This window comes from Lampetra planeri, chromosome 37 (assembly GCF_965212315.1).
Source record: "Lampetra planeri chromosome 37, kcLamPlan1.2.h2, whole genome shotgun sequence".
NCBI classification, from domain to species: domain Eukaryota; kingdom Metazoa; phylum Chordata; class Hyperoartia; order Petromyzontiformes; family Petromyzontidae; genus Lampetra; species Lampetra planeri.
This window is the reverse complement of record NC_136143.1, coordinates 1,452,305-1,475,595: the sequence shown is the minus strand read 5'-3', so window position 1 is coordinate 1,475,595 and position 23,291 is coordinate 1,452,305. Positions and strand designations below refer to the sequence as shown.

Genomic DNA, 23,291 nt, shown 5'->3' with positions numbered 1-23,291 from the left:
CCCCCCCGCCGCGAGTTCCCCCCCCCGCCGCGAGTTCCCCCCCCGCCGCGAGTTCCCCCCCCCGCCCCGAGTTCCCCCGCCGCGAGTTCCCCCGCTGCTCCCCCGACGGCAGTGGCGGACGCGTTTTTAAGTCCGGCTTGGGTCGCTGTGAGCCCCAACTTTCTGGTTGGGACCACTTTAACCGTTTCCCGTTGTTGTTCAGGGTGTGGGGGGGGTCCCTGTTTGCCGCTGAATCTCAGAACGCGCAAGCGGTCACGTTAATTTTATTCACAAAGGCGAAGTAGCGCCGTTGTTTTTAAAGACATTGCACTCCCTGCAGAGAACTGTAGTGAGACGACCACCGCACTCTACGATAGCTGGCACTAAACTCTGTCACACGCCCTCCCGCATGGCCTTGTGGGAGCGTCGGGACCAATAAAGTTACTTTAGTTTTTTCTTTCGTTCCCATTCCGTCATCGGAACAGAATTGAAAGAAAAACTAATGAATGTATACGTGCGTCGTCGGAACGGGAAAGGGTTAATAAACTCTCCCCTGTGCCGTCGGGCCAAGCGTCAGGATGTTATAACGTCTGTACTCGTCCCCACAGATGTCTCGATTAAACAATGTAAAGTTAAAAACAAACTGTGAATGTTTCCTTGGGTCCAATTTGTAAATGGAACGGAGTTTGGTTTTTGCGGAAAGTTCCACCGCTGGAAACCTGTTGGAAACCTTCCGCAAACAGAAAATGTCGCAACTCTTGTTCTCGTGTGCATCGTGGAACGGAGAACGCACTCACAGCATGTGTGCCAACCCTCCTGACTCTCTACTCCCCTCCACGCACTCTCCCACCTCTCCCCTCCCAACTCACTCTACTCCCCTCCACGCACTCTCCCACCTCTCCCCTCCCAACTCACTCTACTCCCCTCCACGCACTCTCCGCTCCGATATCGTGGATTGTAAAGCATTCCAACGAAGCTATGGATTTTAAATAATCGGATTTTGACTCTAAGGACAATTACGGACTTATTTTGCGGATGTTCAGATATTCTGCTTAATTATCGAAGCAGCAGCGTCGCCTGGCATCGCCACTTTTGGCGGGAAAACCGTGGACTTGACCTCACTTTTTTTTTCAAATCTAAAGCATTTTTTATTTTTTTCTGGATGATTCCAAATCTCAAATCTGGGTCAAATGTGATATTTTCAGATTTTTTTCAGATGTCTAAAATCGAGAAATTGTAAAAACGCGCCCCTAACGCGCGCCTCTCCCGTCCGTAAGCGCGTGGTGGTCGTTTTCTGCGCAGGCTCCTCCTTCGCCCGTCCTCTTCAACGGTCGCGCCACGGACGCCGCGGGGAGTCAGCCCAACGAGATGAGGATGAGGTGAGGGCCCGGGCCCCCGCGCCCCCCGCCGTGCTCCCGGCAACCGGTCCACGCCTCCCGGCAACCGGTCCACGCCTCCCGGCGCGGGGAAACGCGCCGCCGCGCCACCGACGATCCGGGCAACGCACGGCTGGTGACGGTGCCTAATAGCAGAACCGGTCCTGGGTCGACTTGGCCTCAAACGAGTACCTGGTGCGGTGTGTAGTAAACATCGCCAACGGGGAGACAAAGGCAGCCCGGCGTGGTGTTGACCACCCAACCCCTCGTGTGCCGTGCCGGCCTTCGTAGGTGCTACTCGCCGACAGCACTTGCTCCTACAGTTTGTTTAGGCTATACGGGGCATCTTTGTCTTTTGTATGTATGTCTGTCTGTGTGTGTGTCTTTGCGTGGCTAAAGCACAGCAAGTTGGTACAGTAGGGGGCACATGTGGTGCATCAGCCAGTCATCTCGGTCGTCTCAGTCAGTCGACCCGTGGCACCTGGGTCTGCCCCGTGACCTCCTGCCAGCGGGCGTTTGACACTTCAAGTGGCCTCAAGGTGCACATGGCCTGGCACAAGCGTCGTGGTGACGTCACCACCACTTAGTGGCGAATGGCGGTTGTTGTGTCTTTGTCTGTTTATCTGTATGTCTGTATGTGTCTGTGTGTGCCTTTGTGTGTGTTTATGTGTACGTGTCTGTGTGTGTGTTTATGTGTCTGTGTGTGTGTGTTTATGTGTGTGTGTGTTTATGTTTCTGTGTGTGTGTGTGTGTTTATGTGTCTGTGTGTGTGTGTTTATGTGTCTGTGTCTGTGTGTTTATGTGTACGTGTCTGTGTGTGTTTGTTTGTGTACGTGTCTGTGTGTGTGTGTGTGTGTTTATGTGTACCTGTGTGTGTGTGTTTATATGTACGTGTCTGTATGTTTATGTGTACATGTCTGTGTCTGTGTGTGTGTGTGCTGCAGCACGGTGTTTGGCACCATCGACCCGCAGAAGGTGCCCGCGTTTGAGCTCATGCTGTTCCGCGTGTGCCGAGGCTTCACCTTCATGCGCTCCATGGAGCTCCCGGAGCCGCTCGCCGTGCCCTTCCTCGTGCGTCTCCTCCCCCTGCCCACACTCGCACCACCCCTCCCGCTCCCCTCCTCCTCACTCCCTCAAGTGGACATGAATAGCGTAGCGCAATGTCTACGTTGTGAATCCAGCCGCTGCTGCGGACTTCAGAGCACAGTGATCGTGAATTCCATAGACACGCAGAGACCCATGGATTCACACAGAGACTCATAGACTCACGCAGAGACCCGTAGACTGACACATAGACTCATAGACTCACACATAGACCCATAGACTCACACAGAGGAGACCCATAGACTCACAGAAGAGACCCAGTGAGCATGAGTTCACGATGTGTTCCGCTAATTGTTGCTGTGCAACTTAGTCGCATTTGGGAGATTATTTTATTTTACATTTGTGAAGAAGGTGATTGCACCTTTGACTCCACCTGTCACTGCACCTACGATGTGTGGTAGCCGACTCCTTGTGAGGGCTTCCCACTCCTACTGATCCTCGTGGTGGTGGTGATGGTGATTGCGGTGGAGGTGGTGTAGTGATGATTATCACAGTACTGGTTAATGGTCATGGTGGTGGTTACTGATGGTATCGGTGGTTGCGGTGGTGATGGTCACAGTGCTGGTATTGGCTATGGTGGTATCAGTGACGTCATCGGTGAATGTGGCGGTACTGGTCAATGCGGTGGTGGCGGTGGCGATGACGATTGTGGTTTTGTGTGGCGGGTTGCCGTCACGGCCCGCAGGACGAGCCGGTTCGTCTCTCCGTCTTCTCCATCTCCTTCTGGGGGGAGCGCATCGGTGACAAGGTGCGCAAGATCAGCAGCTGGTGAGTGGCCGCCCTCGGCGCCGCGCCCCCCGCACCTCCATGCGAGTTCACCACCCGGCCTCCGCCCTCCACGATCGCCACGACAACGATTGTGACGACCTTGACGACGACGCTCTGCGTGACCTCCACGCTCTCTCTGCCCCCTCCCCCCCCCCCCCCCGCTGCAGCTTTCACTGCCGCCTGCTCCACTGCCCCGACTCCCAGCGGGAGCAGCAGGAGCTGCTGGGCAGCCTGGACATCCGCATCGCCGACCTGCAGAGCGTGAGCTACTCACCGCCGCCTACCCCCGTCGCCTACCTCCGCCTACCCACACACTGCCACTTACCCACACCACCACCCACACACAGTCACCTACCCACACACCACCACCAAACCTCACACCGTCACCTAACCACACACCACCACCCACCTCACACAGTCACCTAACCACACACCACCACCTACCTCACACCGTCACCTAACCACACACCACCACCTACCTCACACCGCCACCTACCCTCACCACCACCTACCACACACCACCACCTACCCACACACCACCACCTACCCACACACCCCTGACTTGGCGTGTTTTTTCCGTCTTTTGGCGTTACCCCGATCCCCCCCTCTCCCACCGCCGCCGCCCTGTGTAGGTCCTTTCCCAGACGGAGGCCTACAGGAAGCAGGTGCTGCAAAAGGCGGCTAGCGTCTGCTCAGTGTGGCTCGTGCAGGTGAGCGTGCCGCCCCCCCGGCTGTCTCCGCCCTCGATGATTCGACATCAATTTCTGCCGCCTTTCCCCAATCTCTCATTACGAGCGGCACGGACGCGTGGGCCCCTTTAGCTGCGTCGTCGTCGTCTTGTCTAGGGGACCCTTGTTGCCGGTATAAAGATGAATAAAAAAATGTTTAAATGCTTTACCAGGTGTGTTCAAACACCAAATAGAGGCGTTATTACAAGGCGTCCAGTCTGCGTTAACCGCACAGACAAATATGCTTTGATAATGAACTCCAATGTGGAAGCAACACTGCTTAACCCGAGCTGTTAATGCGTTGGCGTTTGCATTGCCCTTGTGCTGTCTGCCTTTTTGCGTCCTTTGCTCGACAGCACCGTGGAGGCAAAGCCATGAATGAAGGAGGCTGTCTGTGGTGCAGGCCAATCTGTCCCAAGGACAATTTGCTGTTGTTGTCTACTTCAACCAATGTTTTGCCTCGGTTTTTTATTGCCACTTAGATCGGCGCCTGTGGCTGCTACGGTCATGAGCCGCACTACTGCCCCCCACGCCCCCGTCCCTCTTCCCCGCATTCCCCAGCTCAGCGGAGGGGGGGGGGGGTGCGCCAAACACCCGAAGTGAAACTCGCGATCGATCGGCACCGCCACGAGAGACAGCTCGGGGAACGCAGCGCTCGCACCGCCGTCGCCACCGCTTGTAATTGCCACTCCCCGCCCTACCCCCACAAGGTGCGCAAGGCCAAGGCTGTCTACCACGTGCTCAACCAGTGCCACTACGATGCACGCAACTACCTGGTGGGTGAGGCGTGGTGCCCAACCGAGGACAAGCCGAGGGTGGAGGAGGCGCTGCTGCAAGCCTCCGTACGTCGTCGCACACGCGCATGTGTGTGTACGTGTGTGTGCGCGTGTGTGTGTATGTGTGTACGTGTGTGTACGTGCGGAGCGGTAGTGTAACGGTTAGCGCCCTGCACTACGATCCTGGCGACGCGAGTTTAATACCTGCCCACGACCAACACCAGTGACAATTATCTGAACCGGTCATGGGCCTCCCCTAGGTCGACTTTGCCTGAAATGAGTACCTGGTGCAGTGTATAAAAACATTGCCACTAGGGAAACAAAGGCGGTTGGGCGTGGTGTTGGCCACCCACCCCCTCATATGCCGTGCCAGCCTTAAGAGGTGCTCGCTAACAGCACTTGCCTCAAAAGTCAGTTAGGGCTAAACGGGGGGATCTTTGTATGCACACGAAGTGGCCGTGTGTGTGTGTGTACACCCGCACACACGGCCACTCGTGACTCGCATATGCGTACATACACGTGTGTCCATGTGTGCGCATACACGTGGGCACCCGTACAAGACAAAGATTTCCTGTATAGCCTTTAACAGACTGTTGGGGCAAGTGCTGTTGGCGAGTAGCTCCTATGCCTCGCGTCGCCTGAGCGAGCGACGCGTCTCCCGACAGGACGTCCACTCGGAGAAGGCCACCGTGACGGTGATCCCCACGCAGCAGGAGCCGCCCACCCTCAACCGCACCAACCGCTTCACCAGCAGCTTCCAGGGCATCGTGGACGCGTACGGTGTGGGCAGCTACCGCGAGGTCAACCCCGGTGGGTCGCGTGGCCACTCGCAACCGCGACGACGCTTCTGTGCGTGCGTGAACGTTTGTGCGCCCGCAAGTATTTGTAAGGGGGCCGTGGTGGTGTGAGAGCGTGACGGCCAATGTGATCATCGTCGTCGCCATCGTCTTCATCATCACCGCTGCTACCAGCACCATTGTCACCACCACCAGCGTCGTCACTGCTATCATCACGGTCACTGCACCCACCAGCATCACCCAACTGCCATCATCATCACCACCACGGCTACTACTAAAACTTAAAGAAACTATTTTTTATTTTACCAGGTAAGGCCAATTGAGCGATATGTCTTTTTTCTGAAGCGACCTGGCCACAAATGATAGCTCAACTAAGTGGCTTATCAATTGGAGATGTATTGCAACAAAATACTCTAAACGCATGATGTTGATTCTAAATGTGGAGGGAAAGACCGGAGGACACGGAGAAAAATCCTCACGACCACGAGGAGAGAGAGACACCGCAGACTCCACATATAGAGGCACTGTCAGGGTCGGGATCGGAACCACGACCTCCTGTATACCAGGCGAGGGAGTTAACATATCACGACCATCTTCAGCCGAGACCCCTTCCCTGACTCTCTTATCCCTCGTTCCCTCTCTCTCTCTCCGCCCTCCCCCTCTCCCCCGCAGCGCCGTACACGATCATCACCTTCCCCTTTCTCTTCGCCGTGATGTTCGGCGACCTGGGCCACGGCGCCATTATGCTGCTGTTCGCCCTCTGGATGGTGCTGAAGGAGAATAACAAGGCGTTCAAGAGCAGCAACAACGAGGTGGGTGCCGGGAGACGCAGATCATCGTTCCGAGAGGGCTGGCCGGGCATGGGGAGAGCCTGGGGGGGGCGACTGTGGGCCAAGCTTGGGTAGCTACGGCCCAGCGGGTCGGACAGGGCCCGTGACTTGATATCGTACAGCCCGCAGTCAAAGAACAATCAGGATAATAACGTTTCGCTTCTTACCCAAAATATTCAAATTAAACGGGAGCGACTGTCGGGAGTCGAGGATGGTGGTGGCTGGAGGGGTCCTTGGTGCGTGCCCCACGTGAGCCCCCTGTGCTTGCCCGTGTGTGCCCGTGTGGATGGTCCCTGCGTACCCGTGTCCGCTGGGAGTAGATCTGGCAGCAGCTCTTTGGAGGGCGCTACATCATGCTGCTCATGGGGCTCTTCTCTATCTACACGGGCTTCATCTACAACGACTGCTTCTCCAAGCCGCTCACCATCTTCCCCTCGGCCTGGAACGTCACCGCCATGATCAAAGGGTCTTGGAAGTACGCAAACGTCCAGACATGCGCGCACACTCGGATACATACACGCACGCACAGACACACTCGGACACACGTATGCACGCACTCACAGGCACGCGTGTGCACAGACGCACGCACAGACACGCACGCACACACATTGACGTGTGCGCACACACATTTGGACACGCACTCGGATACACACTCGCACATTCGAGACACACACTCAAGGCACAAATGCGCGTATGCAATGACAACAACAACAACATTTGCCACCAAGTGGCGGTGACATCACCACAGTGACACACAAAATGATAAAGGCAAAGATCCTCCGTGTAGCCTTAACAGACTGTTGGGGGCAAGTGCTGTTTGCGAGCACCTATCAAGGCCGACACGGCACACGATGGGGCGGGTGACCAGCACCACGCCTGGCCACCTTTGTCTCTCCAGGTACTAATTTGAGGCTGAGTTGACCTAGAGGAAGCCCGGAACCGGTTTATATAATCGTCACCGGTGTTGACCGTGAGCGGGAATTGAACTCGGGCAGCGGGGTTAGTAGCGCAGCGCACTAACCGCCACGCTACCGCTCCTCACAAACTGTGACGCGCACGGCGACATGCAGCGAGCAGACAGGGGCTAACGCTTGCCTCTTGCGCCCCGCTTGCTTCCCCAGCGTGACGCACACCAACATCAGCAACATCCAGCTGCTCGCCCTGGACCCCAATATCAGCGGCGTCTTCACAACCCCCTACCCCTTCGGCATCGACCCGGTAAATACTCGGCTTGACTTGCAACGCCGCGGCCAAAACCCGGCGGTGCTCGCGGCGGTTCATACGCGACGATGACAGCGGCGAGAATCGCGATTCGAGAGGGGAGACGGAGGGGGGAGACGGAGGGGGGAGACGGAGGGGGGAGACGGAGGGGGGAGACGGAGGGGGGAGACGGAGGGGGGAGACGGAGGGGGGAGACGGAGGGGGGAGACGGAGGGGGGAGACTGAGAGGGGGGAGACTGAGAGGGGGGGAGACTGAGAGGGGGGGAGACGGAGGGGGGAGATGCAGGGGGTACAAGGGATCGTTTCGCCTCCTTGCTCCACCGTGTAGAAGGCGGTACGCTGCCCCCGTGGCGTAACGGTCAGCAGAAGCAATGGTGGGAGTTTCTTAAACCCCCCCCACCATTCCTAACACCGTACGCTAAGCGAGCGTTTGCCGTAGCCGTCGGCTCTCTCGACGGGGGAGCAGCAGAGGCATTTAGAGAAATTGTGCCGGGGCCGGGGTCTGAGCAGTAGAGGGAGGTGGGGATGGGGGGGCCGGGCTCGCGACAACGGAGAAAGAAGAAGAAGGTGAAACGCCGCCGCTTACCGGCGCTCACCAAGCGGCGCGTTTGCAAAGCGGTGAGCGACGTTCACAATGAGGTGGGACTCTCAGCCCCTTCGCACGGCGGCGGCGGCGGCGGCGGGGCAGCCGTGTCGCCGTAGTCACGCGCCGCTCTCCCGGCGGCGACCCACACACCGCCACCGTCGTCGTCGCCGCATCACGCCGGCCCCTCATCCATTTCGGGTTTTTCTTTTTACAAATCATTCATCATCAATCTCCTCAGCCGGGCTCGATCCACTACTGTTTTGAGCGAGACGTGAAGCCGTATCGAATTGGAATAAACGCTTGGGTGAGCGGTGCTCTGCCCCTTGGCCTGTGTAGTGTTTTTTAAACGTATATTCGACTCCTTATCGGTTTTGTTTTCTTACAAACCGTTATCCCAATTGGGGTGAAGAGCGTCGCGTCGTCACGAGACGGCGAATCCATTCGCAAGTCTCGCAGAGAGCAGCGTGCACGCCTTCATGTAGTTGAGGGCCGCGGAAGCGGATACCACAGAGCCAGCTCTGAGATCCCCTTCTCAAGTGCTCTGTTCCACACAGTCGGGGGGGGGGGGGGGGGCACAGCACTTCCACACTCATTCTACCGTCCTTTGAGAGCAACGTTCGTCATGTGAAAGTCTAAATCAACAGGAGGCTTTCTCCAGAATTCTGGCTGCCGCCTGATGATGCTGGTTGTAATTACTGGCGAAACGTCGCACTCGGTGTGCAGTACTAGCAATGAATTGGCACGCTCTGTTCACGTGACAAACCTTACTACATTTATATTTACGCGATCTAACCCAAAAACCTCTATTATGGAAAATATTTTTACTTCCCAGAGCTGGAGATGTATTCACATTTAGTGAAACACCAAATGTAATTTCATGGAGTCGTTGGTGACTCGGCTGGGCCCATTCAGCTGGCTGCATTTGGCTGATTTGTAATCTCTACATGTTGATTGTGGTCACAGATCTGGGGCTTGGCCAAGAACCAGTTGACCTTCCTCAACTCGTACAAGATGAAGATGTCTGTGGTGCTGGGCGTCATCCACATGACGTTCGGAGTCATCCTCAGCTGCTTCAACCACGTGTAATATGCTGTCCACGCGCGAGCACTGGACCACACACTGCGGTGCTTGCACCGTACACGCCCGCGGCTCCAGACATTGGAGGAATAGTGCCGGCACGTGGCGGTACTCTGTACCGGGGCTCCTCACGACACCGACACGTATACCGGCACGATTCACCGCGATTCACGAAATTATTTAAGAAACTCGTCCCCACTGTGGCGAGAGGGGCGCCACGGTGGCGAGATGTTAACTCCCTCGCCTGGCATGCAGGAAGTCGTGGGTTCGATCCCGACCCTGACGCCTGCTGCTGTATATTTGGAGTTTGTGTGTTCTCCCCGTGGTTGTGTGGATTTTTCTCCGGGTCCTCCGGTTTTTCCCTCCACATACAGAAACATGCGTTTAGAGTATTTGGCCGCTATACAATTCCACATGGTAAGCCGCTTCGTTCAGCTATCATTTGTGGCCAGGTCGCTTCTGGGCCTTACCTGGTAAAATCAAAATAGAATAGTTAGAGCTGCTGCACCGGGAGGTGGAATGACGCTGGTGATGTCAGGATTGCAAATCCAGTGCGCTGCTAACATTTACATCAAGTGTGGCAGCGTGCCCCAAAAATCACAACAATGGTATTAAACTGTACGAAATGATGGTGGTGATTAAAGCCGTGTGAGAGCTTTGATTTATTTTAAGCATGGGAGCTCGGTTCCGAACATACGTAGATATGTTGAACTTCTTTCGCACCGTACCTATCCCACCGGGCTAATCGGACGTGCGGGGGAAGGACCACAAAAAAACAAAAAGCAGTTCCTAAAGTAATACAATTCTGGCGTTTTGGGCGCTAAACCCCATGCGTTCGTGCGTACTTGATCCCCCGCTCCCCGGCACTCGCCGCCGACAGCCACTTCCGCGACTACCCGAGCATCCTGCTGGTATTTGTGCCGGAGATGGTGTTCATGCTGGCGCTGTTTGGGTACCTGGTGGTGATCGTCATCTACAAGTGGGTGGCGTGGCCGACCAGCATGTCCAACACGGCGCCCAGCATCCTCATCGACTTCATCAACATGTTCATGTTCAGGAGCTCGGACAACCTCTACGCTCACCAGGTCAGCGGGAGAGTTTGTTGCGGTGACAATGACAACGGTATCATTTTGGCTTTGGTGTTCATCATCGATAGTGACAGTGATTACACCACCCACTGATGGTGACGGTGACTACGTCTGTCAGCGCTGTTATTGTGGCACCGGCTCGCTCCGCTGACCCCGCCACGCCGCTGTCGTCCCCGCGAGCAGGCGAGGGTGCAGATGCTGCTGGTGGTGGTGGCCGTGCTCATGGTGCCGGTGTTGCTGCTGGGGAAGCCGCTGTCCCAGGTCGTCGCGTTGCGGATGAAGCGCAGGGTGAGCGGTGCGACGATCGTTTCCGTTGCTCGAGGGGTCTGATAGTGCAGCTATGATGGTTCGCCTCCGTTCCCACGCGTGCTGCTGGTCAGGAGGTTTTCATAAGCTGCGTCGGGCTGGGCGTGGCTTACGGGGGTTTCCCGCCTTCGGGGGGTAGGATGTGGGGGGGGGGTGACCACCGTTTTTAAAGAGGGCGCGAGTTAATCGAGCACGAAACCAGCAGACAGGACACCGTTAGGCGATGAAGTCCGAGACTCCTGCGCAGGGGCGCTGGCTGTGCCACTCCTTCGTCGCGTCCACGACCCTACGTGGGGATTACAGATGCACAGAGACGCGACCAGCCATAGACTCGTAGCGAGACTCGCACACTTACACAGACTTGCATGGTTTTTTCACCGTTTTTGTTTTGTTGTTGTAACTTTCTGACTCGCTCCGACTGGACATCTGTGAAAAAGAGCTTCATAGCTCACCGGATTCCTCCAGGATAAATACAGATTCAGATTCTGAGGCTCATAGACTCGCTTACATTAACACGATCCAGAGAGTTACGTAGAGCACTATCGATTTGCAGAGAGACGCGTGAACTTTGGCGGGGCGCGGGGGGGCACTGCTCAGAGTTTCTCTCTCCACGAGCGTCTTTCCGGCGCCTCTTCTGCAGTCCCGTCCACCGCTCTCGTGTCTTGCTCACCACACCGCCCCCTCGCTCACTCCCAGTCAAAATCGGAATTACAATCTTCTTTATTTAGATTGGAAGACTCTGATGAGCTATGAATCCCTTTTTCACAGATGTCCAGGGTTAGAAAGTTACAACACCAAATGCAACACCAAAACCAATAGGAGTGCAAAGTACAGGAAAGCAAAGCAAGTCAATAAATTAAAATAAATAAAGTATACAAGTACAAATTGCATAAGTAGTACATCAATTCCTGCCAATTGTTCAACCTGCGCCGAGGGTGTCTCCTCGCACAAGCACGCTGGTACCGCGCCGGTACCAAGTGGGAGTGCGGTGACCAGCTCCTGCCCCGTCAGCAGACGAGACGCTGACGTCATACGGCGGAGTGGGGAGACGCTCGCGGGGGCAGCCCCGTTCGTCTCTCCGCCGCCGGACGTAGCCCTCTGGTTGCGATCGCTCACCGAGCCCTCCCCCTCCTCCCATTCGCAATGTCCCCCCCCCCCCCATGCCCCCCACTCCACACCCCAGCAGAGGAATCTCACGCTGCTGATTCAGTCGGAGGAGAGGACGCCGCTCCTGACCGCCGTGACCGTGGAGGACGAACCGGACTCTGAGCACGCGGAGGTGAGTGTGCGGAGTCTGTCCACGCGTGCGGAGTCTGTCCACGCGTGAACGCGTTTAGATGAAGACGTCGCGACGCTCTGTCCCGGCCGGCTGCCTGGGTCTGCGCGAGGCCTCCCGCTGGAGGTGTGGAGAAGCTCATCGCCGCCACTGTGCTGCAACTTTGGTTTCGCGAAAAAAAATACAAAAACGGCGGCGATCTTTTTTTGTCCATTTTGTTGTCGGCGTCGTGAGACGAGGAGAGATCCTCTCCGGACTTCTCCCGACGAATCCATCTCAATAAAATCGTCTTTTTATCCTTCGGTCGACCCTTCCGTCCCGACCGCGTTGTGCCTGTGGCGCGTAGCGCGGTCGTGACGTGGACTGTCCGTGGGGGTCCGGACCAACGTTCGAAGAAAGGATTTCGTTGCGTTTACAAATAGACGGCCATGTTTGGAACGTGACATCGCCACGGTTTTCACGAGCCGCCCTCCCCCTTCCGCTACAACGTGCAGGTTGACTTCAGCGACATCTTCATGCACCAGGCGATCCACACCATCGAGTACTGCCTGGGCTGCATCTCCAACACGGCCTCCTACCTGCGCCTCTGGGCGCTCAGCCTGGCGCACGGAGGTGTGTCCTCAGTCTCGTCTCGTCGTCCCTCCGTCCGCTCTGCCCCCACCCCGGCCCTTCCCCTTATTATTATTGTAACTTTCTGACCCGCCCGTGCTGCGCATCGGTGAAAAAGGGCTTCGCGGCTCATCGGATTCCTCCTGCAGTCTAAATAAAGATTCTGATTCTCAAATGCGGAGAAAGAAAATCTGCGACACGCAAAGCCGTCTCAAAATGGTGGGCCCCGTGTTGATCGCCGGCCGCACGTGACGGAGTCACGGGCCCTAGGCTCCCGGAAATTGCCCTGGGCTCCTCTTGCTGTGGTCTTCGGTGAATGTGAACGTACGCCACCCCAACCCCCCACCCCCCTCGCCCCGTGTGTCCCCCCCCCCCTCCCGCGCGTGCGCAGAGCTGTCCGAGGTGCTGTGGAAGATGGTGCTGAGCTTCGGGCTCCGGTCGACGAGCTTGTCGCACGCCGTGCTGCTGGTGCCCATCTTCGGGGCCTTCGCTGTGCTCACGCTCTCCATCCTGCTCGTCATGGAGGGGCTCTCCGCATTCCTGCACGCGCTGCGCCTGCACTGGTAACCGCGCAACTACAACAACCACCGCTAGCCACCGAGCGGCACTGACGGTGCCACGGCACGCTCGTGCCAGGCCAGGTGCACTTTAGGGCCATCGCGCGTGCGTTGTGGTCGGACCGGGTTCTCAAGGGCAGGGAGATGATGGTCTCGGCCTGCTCACCAGTGACTTAGATAGAGACCCATAGACCGCACAGTGACCCAAAGACTCGCATAGATTGCGTTGCAATTAAACTGGGTTTTTATGGGGGCAGTGAAGTTGATGGTCTGAGCCTGTTTATCAATGGCTACACAACTACCAGCTTTTGAGATAAAAACAAAAATTAGATTTGACTCATTCTTCGAACATTATTCTCGGTTTGTGGAAAGGTGGGTGGGTGGGTGCGTGGGTTGGTGCGTGGGTGGGTGGGTGCGTGGGTGGGTGCGTGGGTGAGTTTGGGTGGGTGGGTGAGTTTGGGTAGGTGGGTGAGTTTGGGTGGGAGGGTGGGTGAGTTTGGGTGGGTGGGTGGGTGAGTTTGGGTGGGTGGGTGGGTGAGTTTGGGTGGGTGGGTAGATGAGTTTTGGTGGGTGGGTGATTTTGGGTGGGTGGGTAAGTTTGGGTGGGTGGGTGAGTTTGGGTGGGTGGGTGAGTGAGTTTGGGTGGGTGAGTGAGTTTGGGTGGGTGGGTGAGTTTGGGTGGATGGGTTAGTTTGGGTGGGTGGGTGAGTTTGGGTGGATGGGTGAGTTTGGGTGGGTGGGTGAGTTTGGGTGGGTGGGTGAGTTTAGGTGGGTGAGTTTGGGTGGGTGAGTTTGGATGGGTGGGTGAGTGAGTTTGGGTGGGTGGGTGAGTGAGTTTGGGTGGGTGGGCGAGTGAGTTTGGGTGGGTGGGTGAGTGAGTTTGGGTGGGTGGGTGAGTGAGTTTGGGTGGGTGGGTGGGTGAGTTTGGGTGGGTGGGTGAGTGAGTTTGGGTGGGTGAGTTTGGGTGGGTGAGTGAGTGAGTTTGGGTGGGTGGGTGAGTTAGTTTGGGTGGGTGGGTGAGTGAGTTTGGGTGGGTGGGTGAGTGAGTTTGGGTGGGTGAGTGAGTTTGGGTGGGTGGGTGAGTTTGGGTGGGTGGGTGGGTGGGTGGGTGAGTGAGTTTGGGTGGGTGGGTGAGTGAGTTTGGGTGGGTGGGTGAGTGAGTTTGGGTGGGTGGGTGAGTTAGTTTGGGTGGGTGGGTGAGTTAGTTTGGGTGGGTGGGTGAGTGAGTTTGGGTGGGTGGGTGAGTGAGTTTGGGTGGGTGAGTGAGTGAGTTTGGGTGGGTGAGTGAGTGAGTTTGGGTGGGTGAGTGAGTTTGGGTGGGTGGGTGAGTTTGGGTGGGTGGGTGAGTTTGGGTGGGTGGGTGAGTTTGGGTGGGTGGGTGAGTTTGGGTGGGTGGGTGAGTTTGGGTGGGTGGGTGAGTTTGGGTGGGTGGGTGAGTTTGGGTGGGTGGGTGAGTTTGGGTGGGTGGGTGAGTTTGGGTGGGTGGGTGAGTTTGGGTGGGTGGGTGGCCAGCACTACGCCCGGCTGCCTTTCTCTTCTGAGTGGTGGTGCTTACAGATCGCACCAGCTACTCATTTGAGGCTGAGTCGACCTACGAGGAGGTCCAGGACCGGTTCAAATATTCTTCACCACTGTTGTTGGTCGTGAGTGGGAATCGAACTCGGGTAGTAGCACAGCGCGCACACCACTGCACCACCACTCCGCACGCACACATGCATACACGTACACACACGCGCGCGCACCACCAGATGGCGTGCTAGCTTCCGTGGGTCCTGACCTTGTATCTCTTAGTTCATCGTGGGCAAAAAACAACGGCAAGTCAATCGCTGTTCACGAGCGTTGAGCAGAGCTCGTTGGTGTTTCTCTCTCTCCCAACGTTGTTCACGCTGCGCTTTCGGCATCGAGAGGCAGACACGGACACTCGGAACGCTCGCTCAACATTGCATTACCCCACGTGTTAGACAACGGCCTGCGAAACTACTTCTGAGATCCCGCGCGTGACCTCTTATGGATATGGGGAGGGGGGGGGCAACAGCACTCTCGTACGGGCCCTGGCATAGAGACTGTGGTACAGGTGCGCTTACTGCACCTGTGCATCATCCACTCAGCCTCTATTGAGGAGCCTATTGAGGCCGGCACGGTGCATGAGTGGGTGCTGTGGAAACAAACTAAAACTAAACTATTTTTATTTTACCAGGTAATTCCCCACTAAGCTATAGAGCTCTTTTTCAGAAGCGACCTGGCAATCACAAATGATAAGCTTGACGAAGTGGCTTATCACGTGGACATTTATAGAACTGATTTTGTTGATTCTAGGAGTTTGAGTTTATTAGTTTATGTCATGGGTCTGCATTTGTGACCGGGCTAAGAGCCACCGACCGGCTGCTGCGCTTGAGAATCCAGTTCAATCCTGCGGGTGCCTGAGGTCCCGGCTTCAAACCCAGGATCTCACGGAGCCGGCTCAGTGCCCTCTGCCCCTCTGAGCCCTGAGCCACTAGGCCGTCTGTGGTTCAGTTTCCTCCTCAACGTGCCGAACTTCATCGGAACAAGGCTGTTTGTGAAACAAACTAAGAATGCTATTGTTGTAAATGTCATTATTTTGTTAAATTGTTCTTGTTGTATTAATATATTTTGGTGCGGATCCCAGTTCCTGTAACACACGTAGAGATACTCTCTGTTTGTGTCATGTCCTATTGAACTCAGATCTGTACTGTACAACAAGTGTCCAGCAGCTCATTGGGCCCTTCCTTCTAAAATAAATAATCTAATTCTCAAGTTATGTTATTTTAAATATGACTAACCAACTAAAACGTAGTAGATCAGCTTTGCTTGTTTAACTTTGTGCCAATTAACGAATTAATTAGCACAAACCTAAACATGTGCTAATTTACCTTCAAATTAAAGTACTAATAAATTGAAAGAGGCGCTTCGTAATCTCATTCAGCAGGCACCACATTTAGATATTCATATAATTTACAGCTCTTTGTCAGAATCTGAATAGATGTCTAGTAAATCCTCTGCTGAATAAAGGCCTCCACTTAACGTTTTGGCCATAGGAGTTGCTTGACCATACTTCACCATACTGGTCAATGCAGGTCTGTGAATGGCCTATCTTTCACTCGCCACTGATGCTAGCCACGGCCGCGATGGAATTCCTTGGTTTCGTAGCGCAGCGCGCAAATCACTGCACCACCGCTCCCATGTGTACGTAAACGAGCAAAGAGGAGGGGGGCAGGGGGGTGGGAGGTGGGGGGCTAACTGCGCCGAGATGACGTTCCCCTTCAAAGATTTCCAAGAATCCACACTTTGCATTTACTTTCTGGTTTCCATCGCAACCGCACAACCACCACATGGCTCACGCTCACACGTGTATGTGTGCGCGTGTGTGTGCGCGCGTCTGTCCGTGCATGTCCACGTGTGTGTCCGGGTGGGGAGCGGTGAGGCAGCGGTTAGTGTGCCGCGCTATGAACCCGGCAACACGAGTTTGATTCCCGCTCACGACCAACACCAGTGATGATAATCTGAACCGGTCTACGTCCTGTCCTAGGTCGACTCAGCCTCACATGAGTACCTGGTGGCCGGGCGTGGTGCTGGCCACTCACCTCCTCGTGTACCATCACGGCCTCAATAGGTGCTCGCTAACAGTACTTGCCCCAACAGTCTGTTAATGTTGGGGGATCTTTGTCTTTTTGTGTGTCCGTGTCCACGCAGGGTGGAGTTCCAGAACAAGTTCTACAAGGGCTCGGGGTACCTGTTCGTTCCGTTCTACTTCCAACCAATCCTGGAAGGCCTGGTGCACTCAGACTAAGCCCCCCGCGGTTATCCCAAGCAACCCCCCCGCCCCCTCACGTACTTTACTTTTACAAAACGCAACAGGGATTACACGAGACTTCTACCACGCACCTGCCATTCTCAAGCGGTCGGCTACCGATATTTTTTCAACATCCCCCTCCCCCGCGTCCTCGCGATGGTTTTCAGATTAAAACGTTTTGCGTTCCGGAATTTTAGGGCCAGTTTTAGATGTTTATTCTTCACATTTTCTGATCATTTTGTTGAAAACTTCTTTGTACCAACGACGGTGACGTCACGCGACGCCGCCGCTCTTGGCCGGAGAAGCGTGGCAGTGATGTCACGCAAAGCTAAATGTTCGAATCATCCGCGATTTTGCATCTTGGCCTTGTTTTCAGGTTTTTCTGATTTATCCGGAATTAGAGAGCACGTCCCTCCCAACATACCAGTTTTCAACGCGTTAATCTTACTGCTTTCTAAACAGTTTGGCGACAAAAAATGTCGATAATGTTTGCTTTGAAAAGTCAGTACGTGCCAAACGGTCTAGAGCATTAGCAGCCTAGTGCTTCAGTCGGCAGGGTTGGTCAGTCAGTACGTCGCACGCACGCACGCGCACGCAATGCTGCTCATCTCCCATGCAAACAACCTCCCCTTCGCCTTACTGTCGACTGGACGGCGTGATGCTAGCGAGCACCTGTTGAAGGTCGGCAGCACTGCTGGAGAGTGGTGGTGGTGGTGGTGTGGCCAGGACCACGTGTGGGGGTTCCTGGGGTTCTCCCGTGGCTATGGGCGGGCTGCACCATGAGGCTCGGAACAAGTTGAGGTGCTCGGCGTGGCCGGGGGAATTGAAATCGAGACCATTGCATCGCCACAGCGATAAAGAGCCTCTGTGTAGACTTTAACAGACTGTTGGGGCGGGAGCTGTCAGCGAGCTCCTATTAAGACCGATACGGTTCCAGGGGGCAGTGTAGCCACTTTTGTCTCTCTAGCGCTGATGTTGATACGCTCTCTCCCCAAGCACTCATTTGAGACTGAATTGACGAAGGGAAGGCCCCAGACTTGTTCTGATTCCACTTGCTACTGATAGTTCGCTGTGACCGGGGATCGAACTCAGGCCGTCGGGTTCATTGCGCACTGCCACCACCCACCACTCCACCACCCCACCACCCCACCGCCCCACCACTCCCCACAGTCACTGCACAAGATCTCCTGTCTAGCCTTTAACAGACTGTTGTGGACAGTGCTGTTAGCGAGTAGAACCTATGAAAGCTGGCGCAGGACACTAGGGGGTGGCTAACACCACGCCCGGCCACCTTTGTATTCCCAATGCTGATGTTTACACACCTCACCTGGTACTCGTTTGAGGCTGATTCGATCTAGGGGAGGCCTAGGACCACTTCAAATATCTGCTGCTGTTGGTCGTGAGCGAGAGTCGAACTCGGGTCTCCGGGTAGCGCACCGCTCCCCTACACGCACGAAATACTGCCACAATGTACAGGTTTTTTTTTTATCCCGAATGCGAAAGGGAATTTGCTACTTGAGAAATTTTTATACGGAAAACATTGACTATGGTTTTCTCTTGTGAATGCTGTGTTTAAAATATTTTTTTAAACAAATCTTTTAGCGGCGGGCGGGCGGGCAGTGGTGGGAAAGGAAACGTGGGGGGGGGGGGGTGGAGACAGTGCACGCGTTGCTATCGCCGGGCACGTAATCCTCGTCTACTTCCGAAATTGAAGTTAAAACGGAAGCTGTGGCAGGCTCGCCCGAGAGACCGCGGGATGCGAGTCTGGTTCCCGACTCCATGGCCGATCGGGGCCATCGATGGGGAATTTCGCGTTTCCATGGTTTGGTCGCACATTTCATTCCAATGGTTTGGTAAGAGAACAAGAATCCATCGACCACCATCGATTCTCGCGGTGCACGGATCGAATCGCGTGTGCACATGTGTTTGTGTGCGCACGATAGGCTAACGTTACGTCTCGGCTGGCGGGGCTAGCAGAGCTGTTTGAAACGAGAAACAATACAAACGAGACGCTAAAACGAGCCACGGCCAACCAATCCTTGAATCGAATTGTGTCCGTGAATTCAAGACGATTTGATTTGCTCGCTTGCTGGGAGGCTGGATCGTGACAGCCCTCATTATTAGCGTATTAACTCCGTTGGCGAAGTCATGGCCTTTGTAGCGAAACCTTCCAGATGCACAGTAAAAAACAACAAAAAACTGGGTGCCAAGAATATAGCCAACAGCAGGAGCCGAGAACAACTAGAACCGGTCAGAGTGAAAGTGTGTGTGTGATTCCACGATACAGAAGACGCGTTCACGCGGAACCTGTGGCGATTGTGAACGAGTGACGCACGCGCTCCGCGGGTGACGCGCTCCACGGGTGACGCGCTCCAGGGCCCTCTGGCCCCCACTGCTGCGTTCCCCAGTGTTGTCGTGCCCACCCCCCCCACCCCCCGTGTCTGCTGCGTGTGGTGGTGCAGTCGCCACCGGCCATTTGCCCGCCACAATGCGACAACTCGGCACGCGCATTGTCACACAAACAAAAATTCCAAATAAAATTCAAATGTTTGCCAAATAATTTGTGTGCGATGTTTTTGGAGTGAACTTCCATCGCTGAACGACGGCTTCCTCGTGCGGTGCCTTCACTGCGCAATTGTGCAGGGCAATCCGTTTACACTGATTTCCAATGACCCTCCGTCCCTGTTTTCGACAGCTGACTTGTGGGTATCGTGAAAGCGATGTCGCAGAAGGGAGGGTTCAAAGATGTAATGACTGCGCTGAGATTGGAGCTAGACTTGTAAGAGGGTTTGAAATAAAAAGATTTCAGTATATGGCAGTCCTCGACTTAAGAACACGCACTTACGAATGGGCCTCGGCAAGATAAGGTAATTCTAGATTTGAAGCTTTTGTGACTGCAATGATTCATATTCTTAGGTTTTTTCGGTAAAGTCACGTAGGTAAAACATTTAAATTAATAATTGAGGACTTGGTCCAACATGGATTGAATTCGGATGTACCTGCACTGGTTAGGCATTGCCTCACCAACACTTATTTTACCTGGAATGGCACCTTCTACAAACAGAATGAGGGTATCCCTATGGGCTCCCCCTTGTCACCAGTGATAGCCAACATGTTCATGGAAAAGTTTGAATCAGACGCCATTCAGACATCCACCCTGCGTCCTTCCCTGTGGAAGAGGTATGTGGATGACACTTTCGTCATTTGGCCACATGGCCTCCCAGCATTGAACCACTTCTTGGACCACATCAATTCCAGACACCCATCCATCAGATTCACCATGGAAGTGAAGAAAAAATGGTAAACTACCATTCTTAGATATTCTGTTTGAGAGGAGACCTGACGGATCCTTGGGACATTCTGTCTACAGGAAAGCCACCCACACAGATTCCTACTTGAAACCTGATTCCCACCACCACCCATCTCAAAATAATTATCTCATCAAAACGCTATACCACAGAGCTCATGGCATTTCTGACCAACACCACCTGGTCAATGAATTAAGACATGTACATCGGGCCCTCAGGATGAACGGATACTCTGACCGCACCATCCGCCAAGCTGTTTCTCCCACCATACAGAAACAGCCACATGAAACTCCGATCAAAACTATCACGTTACCATACATAGCAGGCGTGACCAAAAAGATCTCCAAAATTCTAAACAAACATAAGATCCAAGTCCGATTGAGTACAGTACATAAAATCCGTGATCTAATTCCATCTGTGAAAGATGTCATTCCTGACTTACAATACCCTGGAGTCTACAAACTGAGTTGCAGTTGTGGTGATTGCTACATTGGAGAAACGAAACGTCATATCTCTGATCGTGTCCGCGAGCACAAGTCAGATCTGAAACACGGCAAAACTGATTCTTCCGCCGTTGCCGATCATTGCTACAACGCTGTGGGCTCTCATGAAATTGTCTTTTCCTAGACCAAGGTGCTCTGCAAACCTCCTGGCTACCATCAAAGGTTTGTACATGAAGCCATCCAAATATACAAACACAGACATAATTTCAACCGTGATGATGGGTACAAACTTAGTAATCATTGGAAAGATGGTATTAACCATGTGTAGTGACATAAGAAGGGAGGGGCTGCTGGGGGCTCTGGGTCCCTGGGAGGGCCAGGCACTTAATCCCCTTGGCGCCAGGCGTGGGTTCTCAGGCGGGTCAGACGCTTAAGCCTCTTGGCGTCAGGCGTTGGGTTCCCAGGCGCTTAATCCCCTTGGCGCCGCCAAAGGGGGGGGGGCTGTGTGTGCTCTGTGGGAGATCTGGGGGCGCACACGGCCCCACCCCTCGTTGGACCAGGCATAAAAGGAGAGCTCCCTGGACGATCAGGGCCGAGTCGTAGCTCAAGACCCAAGACCCACGACCAGCCATCTGAAGACCCTGGGATGTTGTGAGAGCGAGTGGTGGGACTCTGGAACTCCCGACTCTACGACCTTGTGAGGGCGAGTTCCAGAGCGTAGCCAGAGTAGAGTATGCAAAAAGATTTAACTACACATATTTGGACCATCTTATTTGACAGGCACTATTCTTCAGTTACTGTATAGTTTCTTCTTTTTTCACACACTGGTTTTCCTACTTTAAGTTTTACCACACATATTTGGCAAATCTAGAATTAATCCCAGCAACGTAGCAAAAGTGCTGTTTCATCTACATAACAAAGGCTCAGTCCCATTCATAGCAGCCGCACCTTTACATCAGCCGCACCTTAACAACTCTTAGAACCTCCCAGTTCAACCAGTCTACACAACAAAAACTCATTCCTGGCAGCGGTTTCAGCCTCACCACCTCTACATAACAAAAGGCTCAGTCCCATTTACACGCACCTTTACATCAGCCTCACCTTAACAACTCTTTTCAACCAGTCTAGACAACAAAGGCTCATTCCTAACAGCGTGCTTCAGCCGCACCGAACCTCACAATAATAATATCCTGCCTTGGCTCCTCCCACCCTCAACCAGTATATATACAAGGCCTGTTTTCTTGGAATTTCTCTTACTTGATACAGCTATCGTGCTGTGACGGTTCCGCCTGAAGACGGAGGCTTGTGTTGCCTCCGAAACGTCGTGATTTTTATTTTATTTAAATATTACTTTTATTAATTTTAATTTTAATTTTTTTACCTACGTGACTTTACCGAAAAAACCTAAGAATAAGCACACGTGGACTCCATCTATATGGGATTGTGTGTTCCCCCATGGCACGGGTCGACTCCACATTAATGGAGTTGGCCCAAAGTCCCAATTCAGGGTCACAAAACTGGGCAATTGCTGGCCCCGGTTTTTGATTGCCTTCTGTTTGCTTGTCTGGTTTCCCACGCCTCTTCAGTCGAACGCATTACAAATTTGTACATCTAATTTTATTATTTAAATGGGGTGGAACACTCTACCTGTGTCTAAGATGGGCACAACATGTCAACAAATGGGAAGTTATTGAAGCCAACGATGACTTAAGTGGACGAAAATCGTCAATCGAGACGATGGCTACGACTACTCACCAACACCACCACTACCAACAGCCGCCATTCGCCACCAAGTGACGGAGACGTCACCACGGCGCGTGTGCTAGGCCAGGTGCACTTTGAGGCCACGTGAAGTGTCGTTGGAGAGAGACCCAGTAGGTGCCATGGGTTGGCTGACTGAGATGACTGGCTGATGCACCACCAGCTGTACCCCCTGCTGTGCCAACAAAATCACCACCACCAGCACCATCGTCATCTACCCACTGGGGAGAGAGCGAGTGCGACGAGAGGTCGTGCACCGAGGTGACCCGGTTAGCATCGCCAGAGGCTGCAGGGCACCGACATTGCGGCGCTGACCTCGCCCGAGAAATTGACGACGACGCCGCCGAGGAGCGAACAGAACGGTTCACCGCTTTGGTCGACTTGGCGGAGATTCCGACTCGAATTTAAAAAATCCGCCGACTTGGGAGTGCGCTCGCATTACACGGGTTCGCTGTCGACTCGGGGCCGAGGGAGTAGTGCGATAATTATCCTCTTCATCACCTACGGGACGTGAGGCCGCACTGAGTTCCCTCCACTTCTTCCTGTCTTTGGCAACTTGTTGAGGCTCGCCCCAAGAGAGGTTGATCACTGTCACCAGCTCGTCCTTCACGGCCTTGCGCCACGTGGTCTTGGTTTGCCCTTTTGCCCGTGGTTTCCATCTTAGGGCACTTTTTTGGAATACTTTTAGTGGTAATCTCGACCCGAGACATCAACTAAAATAAAGTTGGAATAAACGAGCGCGGTGCCGCAGGGTCCGCGTAAGACTGCACGTGAACGTGTTCTGAGATAATCACAGGAACTGTGGAACGAACGAGAGGCAAGCCTGGTAGGACGACGAATTGAGTGACATCGTCAGCAATTTGCACGTGGTGGTCAATTGTTCAGTGTCC

General features: G+C 54.3%; 1 protein-coding gene across 2 annotated transcripts in view; it reads left to right on the top strand.

The window, feature by feature from the left end:
* LOC144730864 (V-type proton ATPase 116 kDa subunit a 3-like) overlaps nt 1-18,126 on the top strand; it is a 34,362-nt gene extending 16,236 nt beyond the window's left edge. Inside the window, exons 5-21 of one of the 2 annotated variants that reach the window (XM_078611657.1) lie at nt 1,282-1,358; nt 2,300-2,426; nt 3,145-3,227; nt 3,395-3,488; nt 3,860-3,937; nt 4,666-4,797; nt 5,397-5,541; nt 6,201-6,340; nt 6,679-6,833; nt 7,480-7,576; nt 9,129-9,247; nt 10,123-10,327; nt 10,514-10,618; nt 11,823-11,915; nt 12,407-12,524; nt 12,913-13,084; nt 16,790-18,126. In XM_078611657.1, coding sequence (XP_078467783.1) covers nt 1,282-1,358; nt 2,300-2,426; nt 3,145-3,227; nt 3,395-3,488; nt 3,860-3,937; nt 4,666-4,797; nt 5,397-5,541; nt 6,201-6,340; nt 6,679-6,833; nt 7,480-7,576; nt 9,129-9,247; nt 10,123-10,327; nt 10,514-10,618; nt 11,823-11,915; nt 12,407-12,524; nt 12,913-13,084; nt 16,790-16,886 — 2,037 coding nt within the window. In that variant the 3' untranslated portion in view covers nt 16,887-18,126. Of the gene's footprint in view, nt 1-1,281; nt 1,359-2,299; nt 2,427-3,144; nt 3,228-3,394; nt 3,489-3,859; nt 3,938-4,665; nt 4,798-5,396; nt 5,542-6,200; nt 6,341-6,678; nt 6,834-7,479; nt 7,577-9,128; nt 9,248-10,122; nt 10,328-10,513; nt 10,619-11,819; nt 11,916-12,406; nt 12,525-12,912; nt 13,085-16,789 lie in introns of both variants that reach the window. The other variant, XM_078611656.1, reaches the window with a different exon arrangement.
* The last annotated feature ends 5,165 nt before the right edge of the window (nt 18,127-23,291 follow it).